The sequence below is a fragment of the Crinia signifera genome, chromosome 2 (assembly GCF_055691185.1).
Source record: "Crinia signifera chromosome 2, ASM5569118v1, whole genome shotgun sequence".
NCBI classification, from domain to species: Eukaryota; Metazoa; Chordata; class Amphibia; order Anura; family Myobatrachidae; genus Crinia; species Crinia signifera.
This window is the reverse complement of record NC_139218.1, coordinates 294,384,797-294,397,735: the sequence shown is the minus strand read 5'-3', so window position 1 is coordinate 294,397,735 and position 12,939 is coordinate 294,384,797. Positions and strand designations below refer to the sequence as shown.

General features: G+C 38.5%; 1 protein-coding gene across 18 annotated transcripts in view; it reads right to left on the bottom strand.

The window, feature by feature from the left end:
• MYCBP2 (MYC binding protein 2) overlaps positions 1 to 12,939 on the bottom strand; it is a 217,426-nt gene that overhangs the window by 113,291 nt on the left and 91,196 nt on the right. For all 18 annotated transcript variants that reach the window (XM_083168825.1, XM_083168824.1, XM_083168827.1 and 15 more), the window contains 11 exons: positions 10,762 to 10,881; positions 10,086 to 10,167; positions 9,031 to 9,148; positions 8,505 to 8,709; positions 6,360 to 6,513; positions 4,862 to 5,034; positions 4,558 to 4,683; positions 4,332 to 4,459; positions 4,148 to 4,239; positions 1,654 to 1,788; positions 652 to 735 (listed from right to left, as the gene is read on the bottom strand). In XM_083168825.1, coding sequence (XP_083024951.1) covers positions 652 to 735; positions 1,654 to 1,788; positions 4,148 to 4,239; positions 4,332 to 4,459; positions 4,558 to 4,683; positions 4,862 to 5,034; positions 6,360 to 6,513; positions 8,505 to 8,709; positions 9,031 to 9,148; positions 10,086 to 10,167; positions 10,762 to 10,881 — 1,417 coding nt within the window. The remainder of the gene's footprint in view (positions 1 to 651; positions 736 to 1,653; positions 1,789 to 4,147; positions 4,240 to 4,331; positions 4,460 to 4,557; positions 4,684 to 4,861; positions 5,035 to 6,359; positions 6,514 to 8,504; positions 8,710 to 9,030; positions 9,149 to 10,085; positions 10,168 to 10,761; positions 10,882 to 12,939) is intronic.

Here is a 12,939-nt window from a genome sequence, read left to right as displayed (position 1 = left end):
GTGGCAGCGCCACATGCGCTCCTTTATGCTGAGCTTCATGGGGTGGCCATTGGGGCAGGTCATGGTCTGTGGCAGGAACTGGCGGGCCTGCAAGAAAGCCACAGCCTCCTCCTCCGTCTGTGGCAGGTTAAATAATGTCAGACGCTTCATTGCCATACAGAGACTTGCCACTGCCATTATTCACCTCAGCGTCTCGTACAGGGCTACAGCTGACTGACTGACTGACTACGTAAACAGCGTAGCGCGCGTCTAAGCCTGAAGTGGCGGGAGTGAGAATTGACACGCTAAAAGCCCAAAATAAGTTAGCGTCTACATTGGGGACACCCCCTGTGGTAGCGGTGTGCCGGGGTGTGCGATTTATAAGCCCCGTTTATCCCATTTTGTCTCCTTTTTACACTTCATTAATCACGTTACACTATAACACTGTAGCTAGAGCGGCACGCGAGCCTCTGGCAGGCTGCCAAGATTCTGTTAATAACACTGTAGCTAGAGCGGCACGAGAGCCTCTGGCAGGCTGCCAAGTTACTGTTACTTCCGGCGCCGTGAAACTACAGAAGTACCCAATTAACTTTAATAAAAATACAAAAAAGATTATACATATATATTGTGTACCAAATAATCTTTGATGTATGAAAGAACAGTAAATCTTACCTATACAATAGCTGTGGTATTTGACCTGCATTGACATCTGTACCGTTGTTTGATTTTTTGGAGCTTTTGAATTGAAAAACAACACTGGCAGAAAAACAGAAAAACAGCCTTTAGCTTGTAATAAAGGATTAAGAAATAACAAAATAGACAAAAGCAATACACATTTATTTAAAACCAATCACAAACTGAATATTTGAAGAAAAATATTTAGTTTTTTTGATAGACTTTGTCGCAGAACACTTATGCATATAACTCAGACGTCAAAACATAGCAACTTAAGTAATGCAGAGGCAATCCACCTACCAGGGTTTTTAGAAATATGTATAAAATAATTGTCTGAATCAGATTGTGATGGAATATGTGCTTTTAGGAGAGTTTCTTAAAGAAAGTTGGCACTGTTGGAAACCAGTCACCCTGCAACAGTTTCACCGGTTATCCTTCCTTGGACCAATTTTAGTAGGTATGCACTGCATACGGAGAACCCAGAAGCCCTGTGGTTTTTGCAGATGCTCTGATCCGGTTGTCTAGCCATCTAAACTTGGCCTTTGTTGTTGCATCAACTTCAAGAACTAACTGTTCACTTGTTACCTAATATACTGTAGTTCATCTCTTGACAGGTACCCTTGTAAGAATCCGCTGCTCTACACACACATACAAAAATTATGGGTGGTATCCACTAACTCCCAGAAAAACAGCGAAAGTATAAAAAAAATGGGCGTATATTGCTATTTTTGCTGATGTTTTTTATTGTATGATTAATGGGTTAAAAGACCCGTTTCACTTCGAAAACACATAGGGTTCAGCCCTGTTTTCAGGAAAATAATTCTGAGAAGATCTCAAACTAGAGCTCTCTATAGCTCTCATCTCTATTATCTAGATCTCTATGTATGTATATATGTATGCAAGCTGAATCATATCATATCTTGATCATTTCTATTTATTAAAACCGGCTTCTTCTCTAGTCATGCAGTCAGAGTTCAATAAAAAAAAACTATGCCTTACCCATCATCTGTTGTGATTGAAGCCTGTCCATGAGAACCGCAGTCACTGCTGGGACCTGACACACGGGCCCATGCCACATACCACCAGCCAGCTTGTAAAAGTACGGGCTCATCAAACATCATTGCATATTTCTCTCTAGGATTGAAAACAAAATGAAGTGTGAAATTGTTTGATTTGTAAATTAGCTTAAACATGATAGTTAACTAGATTTAAATTATGACCTAATAAAATATAAGCTTTTGGCCACAGAAGAGCGCAATTGCATAAATTGGTGTTGCAAGAGGCTGCTGGCCTAATCCGGGTGTCACACCAAAATGCCAACTAATCCACATAACATACTGCAGCACCTGGCCCGGAGATGGAGCCAGCAGTGCAGTTAGTCTCCTGGGGCAGCCCAGCAACTCTAAGGATGCTGGGAACACCTCCCCCAAAGGGGTGCGGAACGGAGGTTTCCGCAACTCCACACCTCTTTTCAAAGATCGCACAGAACTACAGCACATTTGTCAGAAGTTTTAGCTCACTTTTAGTCCAAAAATGGTAATGTAAATGGTATTGAAGAGACACAGTGTCACTGACAGTCCATTGTCACTATAATCCAATTCTACATTGAGATCAGGCTATCCCTAATAATATTGTTGCATATTAGCCATCAGAGGAGCGATAGATCAGGGAGAGTATGTTTCCCTCTGAAAAGAACAGCCTCTGTTAACAGGCACTGAATATAAATCCCAGGAAGATAATCTGGTGGATTTTATTGAATTTGGTTTATTGAAATTGAGAATTCAAATCAGATTCCAAGGATTTTACTTTGAACAGAGGATCGTCCAGGTAAGGGATCACAATAACTGTCGTAATGTTCATGTTAGTGAACACCTTTGGTACAGAGTCTACGCAGTGTCTGAAAGTGAAAATTACTGGAACGAGCACCAAATCTAAAAGGGACAAGGTGTCCACACAGATTAGGAATGTGCAAGTAATACCCCTTTCTCACCAGAAGCAAATTACCGAGTGAAAGCATTTAAAGAATTTGCTGAAAAATCAGGGTTTTTCTTTGGTGTGAAAGGGGTCAACACGGATCTTAAATCCCGGCACTCCGACCCTGGTCTTGGTCTTTGAGGCCCCCCATGTGAAGGCCCGACCCGTCAGGCTGAAGGCTGCTTGGGGGCCGGGCATCTGGTAGCCCAGGGCTGCTTGGCATGGGGCTTGGGCGTCATTGGAGCTTGGGTGAAGCTTGAGAAAGGCTGACCTCTAATTCGAGTTTCGTTTTCATTCTGGGAGGAGCAGCTGAGGGCTAAAAAAGCCAACTTAGATGCTGCATAGTGTAAACTATTTTATCAAGCTTCACCTAAAAAAGGAAAAGCCTCCAAGGTATTTTTTGAAATTAGCATCCGCAGGCCAGGACCGTAACCAAAGGGTGCGTCTGGCTACCACCACAGATGCAGAGAACTTTGAAACCAAACACAAGTAATGCTAAAATCTTAAATATCCAGAAGAAGCAGGAAGGTGATAAACTGTAATGAAACCAGGCCCAGAAGGCAAGGTATCAGGGTGACTGGAGAACAATCCTCCCTCTCTACATCCAGCTCATGATCGCAACCACACAGCTAGTGAGTGGAGGAAAAAGAGGAAGGAGAAGTTAGCCTTGGGCGTGCAGTGAGCTAGGCTGTAAGCAAGTCCCAGGGGTGGAGGAGGAGCTAGAGGCAGCCCTGCCTCCCCCATCAGGCGCCAAACCCTGCAGGGACCTCGCTATACATCCACCGCACCTGCCCCTAATTACAATCAAACTAAAAAGTACAGTACATAGAAAACACATTCTATAACAGCCTTACAACATACTTTATTCAAAGTGTGATGTTATAAATATACATCCAAGCTGATCCCATATAATATTTTTTATAATCAAATGGACAGATGCATTTCTGGACAATTATACCAGCATAATATTAGAAATGAACCCTTTGAGTGCCAAAATCACTGAGTGATGAACAAAAATATCCGCTAAAAATGCCAACATCTCAGTGAGAGATGCGCAAAATATTGGTTAAAATTTCCAGCGTCGCTCACGTTTGGTATATAAACTGATATAAGAAATGTTGTGTAAAAAAAAAAAAAAAAATAAGGATTATGTTTCCTATATAAAGGTAAACATTACAAGTCATTGTGATGAATAAAAATGTGTGCTTGCAATTTTCACAAATTCACTTGGCACTCAAAGGGTTAAGAAAATTAAAACATTATTTGCAACGGATCATTTTTTTAGACATTTTATTTGTCAAAAGAAGCATCATCCAATTCGGAGATGCCAAAGAAAGTAGATTTGTAGTCAAATTAATCAGACTCAATTTGATGGCTCTGAAAATAAACTGGTTAATAATTTGTAGGAATTTTTACATTTCAATAAAAATTGATTATCTAAATGACCAGAGTATAACAATCATGGCTTCCCTTTGGTAAAGTGTGATTTAGTAATCATAGTCCTCCATAAATAACTCACCTGGCTGCACAGTCATATGCAAGGACATCAGTCTCTGCTAGTAAGTCCCCATCAGTTTCATGGTCACCTCCATCTGACCCCAATTCAAATAACTGTATGGAGGAACACATAAAAAATGATGCCAATATGTTTACAAACCACACTGTAGGAGATCAATGCATATGGTACATAAAATAAAGGTAACCTTTATTTTCGCTGTGTATTCCCCTCTACCGCCAAAAAGACCAAGTCCTCCAAGCAGGATGTCAGTATCAGCACAGAAACGAATGGCCTCCACTGAATGTGCAGAGTAACCCCAGCCTCCACCATGACCTTAACAAATGACAAGTAGTATATTTATTTAGAGCAGGTGGAATTAAACACTTGGCATGTTTGTCTTTCTGAAAGTACAAACCAAACTAGGCGCATACTTTCAAATCTGTTAACAACACTGTAATCTTCCTTGGAATAAACTTTCAACACTGATTGAGTTTCCTCCTCCGTACTTGAGACGCCCATCTTCAAGTCTTGCATTGCAGCCAGTGTGTCGAGACAGCCTGAAATAAAGACTATCGTAAGCACGCGTACTGCCAAGTCTAAGTGATCACTTATGCTCTAAACATGCTTAACACAAACTATGAACTTTTTCTTTCTTTCGATGAATGCATTGTACTATACCGCTTGATAGTACTATTCAGACCCATGTTTAACCAAGGATGTCCAACACAAACCTACCCAGTATATGCAAAGCTGCATGTGATCGAGTGGTTACAGCCTTTTGTCCAGTAGGCAGTGCCAGCTCTGGGCTAAGAATGCTACATCTTAGCTGCATGTCAGGGGCCGACGGTAACCTGGAGTCTGCTATGACAGCATTGTAACACCAAAATTCTCTTGTGCTGGCCTGAAATCTAGAACAAAAACATATGACATAGTAAAGTCTCACACTTTTATTAGAATTAATTTGTATGTTTTACAATAAAGCCCACCAATAGTATTACAATCTTGTATTGCAATTGCAGTCAACAATATAGTTACAAAGTATTTATGGTGTCAAATGGGAATTTATTAATGCCTTAATACACTAGAGACTAAAGAGAAATTGTATAAAGAAGTGCTGTACAATAGACAAAATCAGAACACGTCTCTTCATAACGAAGTTTCATTTTTTGTGTAAAGTTACATTAAACTGAATGTAAGCTCTTTGTATCTTTTATACCTAAACTTCAATTGTCTTTTATAAGTGACATGTTTTAGTCCTGTTTAAAAAGTTTAAGGTTTAATGGTCGTTCCAGAGAATGCCGAGGAATTTTCAGGTGATACTTGGAGTGTGTATGCAAAAATTTTGTTTGGAAACTAAAGAAATCTTCAGTTTTTCATCTGTTTTCTTTAGAGATGAGAAAAGTGTCCCCTGATAAATGCCTTAGATCTGGAATGTAAGGACTCATGTTTAAAACACAAAGGGGTTTCAAAATTAATTTCAGTAATGTACTATGGGTAATTGTATTGCCTGGGGCTATCCAATTAGACCCCAAAAAGCCAGAGTGAGCCACAGCTGATCAGGGGATCCGGTTTCACAACTAATACATGGAAAAAAGCCCTATTTTAAGAAGAAATGTACACGTTCCACTGAAACAGGACACGTACCTGAAAAAATATCAACAAAAAAATCATAAAAAAAACATCTGTTCGCTCTCAAAAAAATGTCACCACTAATTGGATATCCACCATAAATAAATATCTATCTATCTATCTATCTATAAATAAGGGTGTGGCCTACGACGTGCCTTTCCAGCTGATCCTGCTCCTGCCTCCGGCGGTCCGTGACGTCCCTGATTGTTGCATAGCAAGCCAGCGGTGCAGCCTATTGCAGGTCGTTTGTGGACACCCGTGCCTGGTTGATTGTGAGCAGTTTTGCTTTGGTTTTATGTATAAAATCGTGTGGTATCCAGTCCACAGTGTTCTGTTTTATGGTACGAGTCTTAGACTCTTTACCTTGGAGAATTTCTCTTTTACATTAAACTGCTACTCGTTTAATGCACCATGAAGCGCCTCTCTCTCTACATTTTTTCATACATATATACATATATATATATACATATATATATATATATATATACATATATATATATATATATATATATATATATATATATATATATATATATATATATATATATATATATATATAATATATTATATATACTATATATACCAGTAGTAAATAAAAACATACCTCCAAATAACATCATGGACTGGGTCCAAGCAAACCCCAAAACCTTGCAGATCCTCCTGTTCGGAATCATTAAAAGTAGCACAGCTTCCATCAACTTTATTGATAAGAAGGCATTTAAATGGTGGTGGCTCGGTCATAGAAGCTGGTACAAGACCTGTATAATTAAAGAGCATTTTAATTATTATTGTCTGCATAGTTACTAGATAAACTGTACAGTTATAATTTATTTCACTACGCCTATGAGGGTAGCTAGAGCACAGCTGTCAGTCTATATGGATGAAAGCTAAATATTTTTATTTTTTTTTTAAAGTGAAAAAAAAAATATGCAACCAATCATTTATATTTTTTCCTTTTATTTGGTTGAAAGCTAGAATTCTGACATTATTTTAAAGGAAGTAGTGCAGGAAACCAAAAAATATATAACAAGATGTTAGTAGTTACCTATCTTCTTCCATAAATAGCTACCATTAGGAAAAATAGTAGAGATGTCATGAGGGGGCACCTTAGAATAAGTTACCCATTGGACCATCCTACACTTGCATCTACAATACTGGAAAAGATTCCGGCATCTCTCACTATTTATTGTTGGGACTCCCACTTGCACCTTTAACATGTAATCTGGCCTTCACTCCGGGGCTCGCAAACAAACACCTAATGGCGTGTCATATTCCTTATACACCATTTCCAAATAGACATTGGTCACACCAAGGATTTGTAACAGTTCTAAACTAGGTCAGACCCAAGACAACCAATTTCACAATGTGGCACCAGCCAGAGGTTTTCCCAGGCCAGCACCATTCACACAGCACATGGGTGTTCGAGATGACATCTTCTTGTGCCAGGAAAGCTAATCTGCCCATGCTGCGAGCCAGTCCCGGTTCAGATGACCCAAGTTACCAGTTTCCAATGATTTTCTCTAGTGCAGTCCTATGCGTTAAAAAAATTTGCAACCAAATTGATTAATTTGAATACCGATTATTGGGAGCATACAGTCCTGCGGTCACTCAAAATTGGTCACAGGGTCCATGTATTTTTTTGGGTGCTGAAAATTCATCCCAATTGAATACATTTAGACTAGAGTGGGATGTGGTACTTTACACATTGCGGATTCTATGTAACGTCGGTTAATTTATATTAGAAGTACAGGTCTATTACAGTACGGTTCTAAGTGGCTGTACACGTTCAGCAGCCATGATGCCCTTGTAATCCACACAGATATTTAAACACATCTCACATACAAACTATTCACAGGTACAGTAATAATGGAACCGGTTTTTCCTTTTCTGTCTAATTGCAGTTTATCAGATGGCTGGTATGCTAACCTTTGCGTGGCTTTGTACCTTCATTCACTGATTTTTTTTTCTAATCATCCCATCCTCTTTAACCATCCCTTTGTTATGTAAGTTTATAAAAAGTCAACATCTGTCTTCCCAGTTTTATTCATTCAAAGGTTGTGTGGATCCCACTGTGACCTATCTGTATTGCCAGAAGCTACTTAATGTTATTTTACCTCATCTTAACTAAAGAATTGTCCAAGATTAACTTACTTATTTATATACCACACACATATTCCGCACCGCTTTAAAGAGAATATTTGAACACTCACATTAGTCCCTGCCCAGTGAAGCTTACAATCTATATTCCCTTCCACATATACACACACGCAGACATTCTAGGGTTAATTTTGTTGGGAGGCAATTGACCTATCAGTATATTTTTGGATTGTGGGTGGAAACTGGAGTACCCGGAGTAAACCCACGCAAACATGGGGAGAATATTCAAACTCCGCACAATTGGGGCCATGGTGGCTATAGAACCACAGTTCAGTGTAGTGTAGTGCTGTGAGGCAGTAATGCTAACCATTACACCATCCATGATGCCTCAACTGGTAATTAATGCATTGAAATATATTGTATAAATAAGCTTCAACTCCACATGTATTACACAGGGCACAAAATAAAAAGGAAACAAGTAAAACATTTTTATCAAAATATTAGGAAAATATTTAAAAAAACAGCTCTAATGCAAAATGAATTAAGAAATCTTACAATGCCTTTATTTGAAGTTAATAAAGTTAATTAAATCAAGATTTTTAATTAAATAAACTGTGGCAAGATTTTTACATAGAAACATTCAACTACTTGCCTATTATATGTCGACTTGCAAAGATTTCTGATGTGGCTAAGACATGGGAGTTTATAAGTGCTTCGTCTATCCGTAGGAAGGTCTGGTCTCCACTTGCACCGACCCATGTTGCTTTCCTCCCGTACTTTGAGCCAATGTTGGGCATGGGTGCTGGCTTTGCATTCCAATAAGGCATGTCTAAGATGGGTCTTCCAAGCTGTCCTTTCTACAAGAAACAATTCAGAGACAGATCGATATTAACTCAACTTTCATCCAACTAGTTAGCTAGATGGAATGAAAATCTCATAATGTGTGGGAAGACAATCAGCAATTTGCTTCCACACTACAGATAATCGACTAATTTGTTCAGACAATTTGTTAACATATAATAGTTTTAAGTAACTTGTCTGTCCATTTTCCATTATCTGGGAGCAAAAGGTAGTTTGTCAGTTGCCCCCATACATTACCAGAATTTAATTGCAATCCACTAGCGGGACGGTTGATAAACGCAGCCACTATTTTTTTCTTAATTTTTTTTTTCACTTACCGAAAAACTTCCAAATGTAAACACTTGTCCATCCATTAATAGAACTGCTGTGTGGTTGCTGCCAGCCGTGACTTGAGTACTTGGACCAGGCAGTGCCTGTACCAATGTTGGACAACCCCTAGGTGAGAAAAATCACTATATAAATAAACACACTGAATATATATGCTTTATTTAAATACACTTGAGAAAGTCTGCTTGTTAGAAACATCCCACTGTAGTATTACCCTTTACCCATTATTAAATAACAGCATAAAACGGAAACAAACATACAGTTTTCCTGCTGACTAGTAGATTACATATCACATATTGTTCCATAAACCTGGTAAATAAGCAAAAATATCCAAAATGTGGTACAGCGGTTATGAGGTCCATATGTGCCCCAACTACCCTCATACATGCACAAGTACTACACATCAAGCAAATACTCAAGAAAAATTACTATAAATTGTAGAATACTATATACAAATACATATTTGAATTGTTTATAAAATAAAAAATTACAAATTCAGTTCTTTATTTAAACTTATAAGGGTCAGTGTTTCGAAACATTCATTCTGTTCCCTTTGTAGAAGCCACGGATTAAGATTGCCCTAAAAAGTAGTGCATTGTTAATAGACAGGTACTAAGGTCTAGAGCAGGGGTGGCCAAACCGGTCCTTGAGACCGACCAACGTTCCATGTTTTCCAAATCACCTATCTGGTACATGCTGCATTCATTCCTACTACAGACCCGCGGGTTGCCTGAAAAACAAACTCTCGGTAGATCTTGAGGACAGGTTTGCCACCCTGTTAATTATATGATGAAACATGAAGTCACAGTTCTCAACCCTTCAGTCAACATAGAGTCTTGTGAATAATCAGGATCTGTGCTTCATTTACATGTATAGAACAAATCAGAATCCCTGTGCTACAACCAGAGAGTATACACACGTTACAGAACTAAGCATGAAAGAAGTTTTCCCTCGGTTCTAATATACATACCCATACTCCCGATTTCAAACATTTTATACTCATGTTATTAGCTAAATTAGCGTTTAATATTTTTTTTATACTTGCCTGCAACTAACATCACCATGACCCAGCTGTCCATGTTGACCATAGCCAAACGTGTAAACGTCACCATTTTCCATTAAAATAACTGTAACAGACAATAATAGATGTTAATAGCCAAGCAAACCTTTTCATTTATCATAATGACCTCTAGTGTTTACCTTATATAGGAAATAATTTTTTTACACTTTTATTTGAATGTACTGTATATAACAATTGTGAGCGACACTGGCATTTTTAGCAGTTGTTTTGCACATCTCTCAGATGTTGTCGATCAAAGGGTTAATGTCAAACTTTTAAAAAGTTTTCCTCTTAGTGCCAGACTAATTCTGGCATTTTGTGATGCATGGATTCAAATGCATTGCACTGAATCTATAGGCCATGTGGGTCCTTAGTCCACACATTAAAGATGTATAATGTAATCTGGCAACAAAAAGTACTTTCATTTACAGCGCAAACAATATTATCTGTTTTATGTATAAAAAATTTTTAAAAAGTGAAATATGAATATAAAATCGGTTGACTTAGGATTCGTCCTAAAGATAGGTTCTCATAATAGGCAAATATTTATGACTTGCAATGTTTCCAAATCTGCTAGGGATGAATCTCCTTAAAGGCTGGATTAGTTCGTAGTCAAGTCACACAAAAAAAAACACCAACAAGAAAAGACTGCACTCCTTACCTGAATGGTGGAACCCGCAGCTGACCTGAACAGCCCTCAGCTCACTGTCAAAGCGGACAGTTCCAGGAGGATAAGTTGTGATTTTGCTGGCATCTTTCTCTCCTTGTTCCCTGCCCTCGTCTAAAAAAAAAAAAAAAGATTAACATCTCAGAAAAAATTTAGAAGTGGAGTTTCATAAAGTATTGCAGATGCCAGATACGCCTCCAAACAAAAAACAACCTTGTACTAAAAAGAGTATATAGCTCAGAAGTGAAATAAAGATATGAGAGGTTCACATGAGAAGCGCAAAGTATCCACACTATCTCTTACACACAGCAACAGCAGCAACAGAAATGTGTAAAGATTATCAACTTTAAATTCACAAATATAATTTCAAACAAAAACTAAATACAGTTTAGAGAGAAATCTGTCCATGAGATATTCTGAACAAGAATTCAAAATGCTTTAGACAAGTGATGTGAACTGCACCTACAAAAGAGAAGGATCTGAGGAATAGAGAAATGAACAGAAAGAAGTAAAAACTGCAAGTAAAGAAAAATAGGTACTTGTTTCCTAGCACGGCGCCCATCGTGGGTCATCGTATGGGCGCCACGCTTCCGGCTCGGTGGCTCGCTGCGCTCGCCACGCTATATAAAATCAACTCCACGCCGACGTGGATAGTGGGGGTATGAAAAGGTCGGAGGACGCGTACCACTGCGCTCGCCACGCTTCGGGTTGGCGTTCATCGTGGGGTGGCGTTAACAATGGGGGGGCATTTGACCCATCAGGGTGGGGATACAATGAAAATTGGGGTCTGGGTGGCATTTAACATTGGGCCCAATGTAAAATCGGGTCTCAGGGACCATTTTACATTGGTTCCAATGTAAAAATCGCGTCCATCGCATGCGATTTGGTTGCATGCGATGGACGCAATTTTTTAGGACCCGATGGATACAATTTTAATTGCTGGCGCCGTGCTAGGAAACAAGCACCGAAAAATACATCAACTCTTATCTACACCATTAGGAAACAGCAAATATAAATGAAAGCTATGGCAAACTATGCTATGGGTTAGAGCAATGTTATAGCTTATTAATACAGTTAAGGAACAAATCGTATGTTTTACATTTTTACACAACATTCTAGTTATGTCCCTTATTTAGATACATTTATGTTATTTCTTAATATCACACTTAAAACATATAAATGTTATAAGAAAAACCCACAAATAACACATGGCAAGCACACAATGACTGGACAAACTACAAGGGCCAAGTAGTTCCTATCAAGCTGGCAATGTTTTCTTGGTTTCTACGTAATTCATACTTTACACCATAAAAACAAGGTCCTTTGTGTCCATATTCTAAACAAGCTGCTATCTGTGTGATTTTATGTTACCGTTCAATTGAGGAAAACAGAACAGTAACTGTAAATTACTTGAATTAACAAACCTCCAATGTACTTACGAATGCAAGTGACACAACTGCAGGTAAAAACGCTAAACAGCCTAAATCTGTACATCTAGTGAACAAATTACACTGCTTTCACATTGCAAAAATGGGTAATGACACGGTATTCTTAAATGGGACTTTAAAATGGGTCTGAGCCTTGAGACCTTTCACATTGCAGGTGAAAAGCGTTTTAAAAATCATTTAATACCATTCAAACATTCAACCTGTTTATCCCCCAAGGGACACGTTTCAAGCCATTGAAATAGAGCTGTTCAAACTGCCAAAAAACGGCTTTAAAACGTGTAGGACTCTGCTTTTTAACCGTGTTGAAATACCGGTTAACTTTAACCGGTAAATCAACTCTGGCACTTTCACATTGCAGCCTTAAACGTTTTTAAATGGAAAAAAAACGGCAATATACCGTTTTAAAAGTGCGATGTGAAAGGGGTATTAGTCAAGAGGTTGAATGAGAGTATTTCCACAAAACGTTATATAGTACAAACATATTATGCTATGCTTTAGATTAAAGGTTTCTTTTTAATCATTAAAATCAGCCTGTGGGCCAGATGCACTCAGCTTCCAAAGTGATAAAATGGAGAGTGATAAACAACCAACCAATCAGCTCCTGCCATACATTTTCAAACACAGTCTGTGACATGGCAGTTCGGAACGGATTGGTTGGTTGTTTATCATCCTCCATGTTATCACATTTTGAAGCTTAGTGCATCTGACATTCTAAATTCTCTAA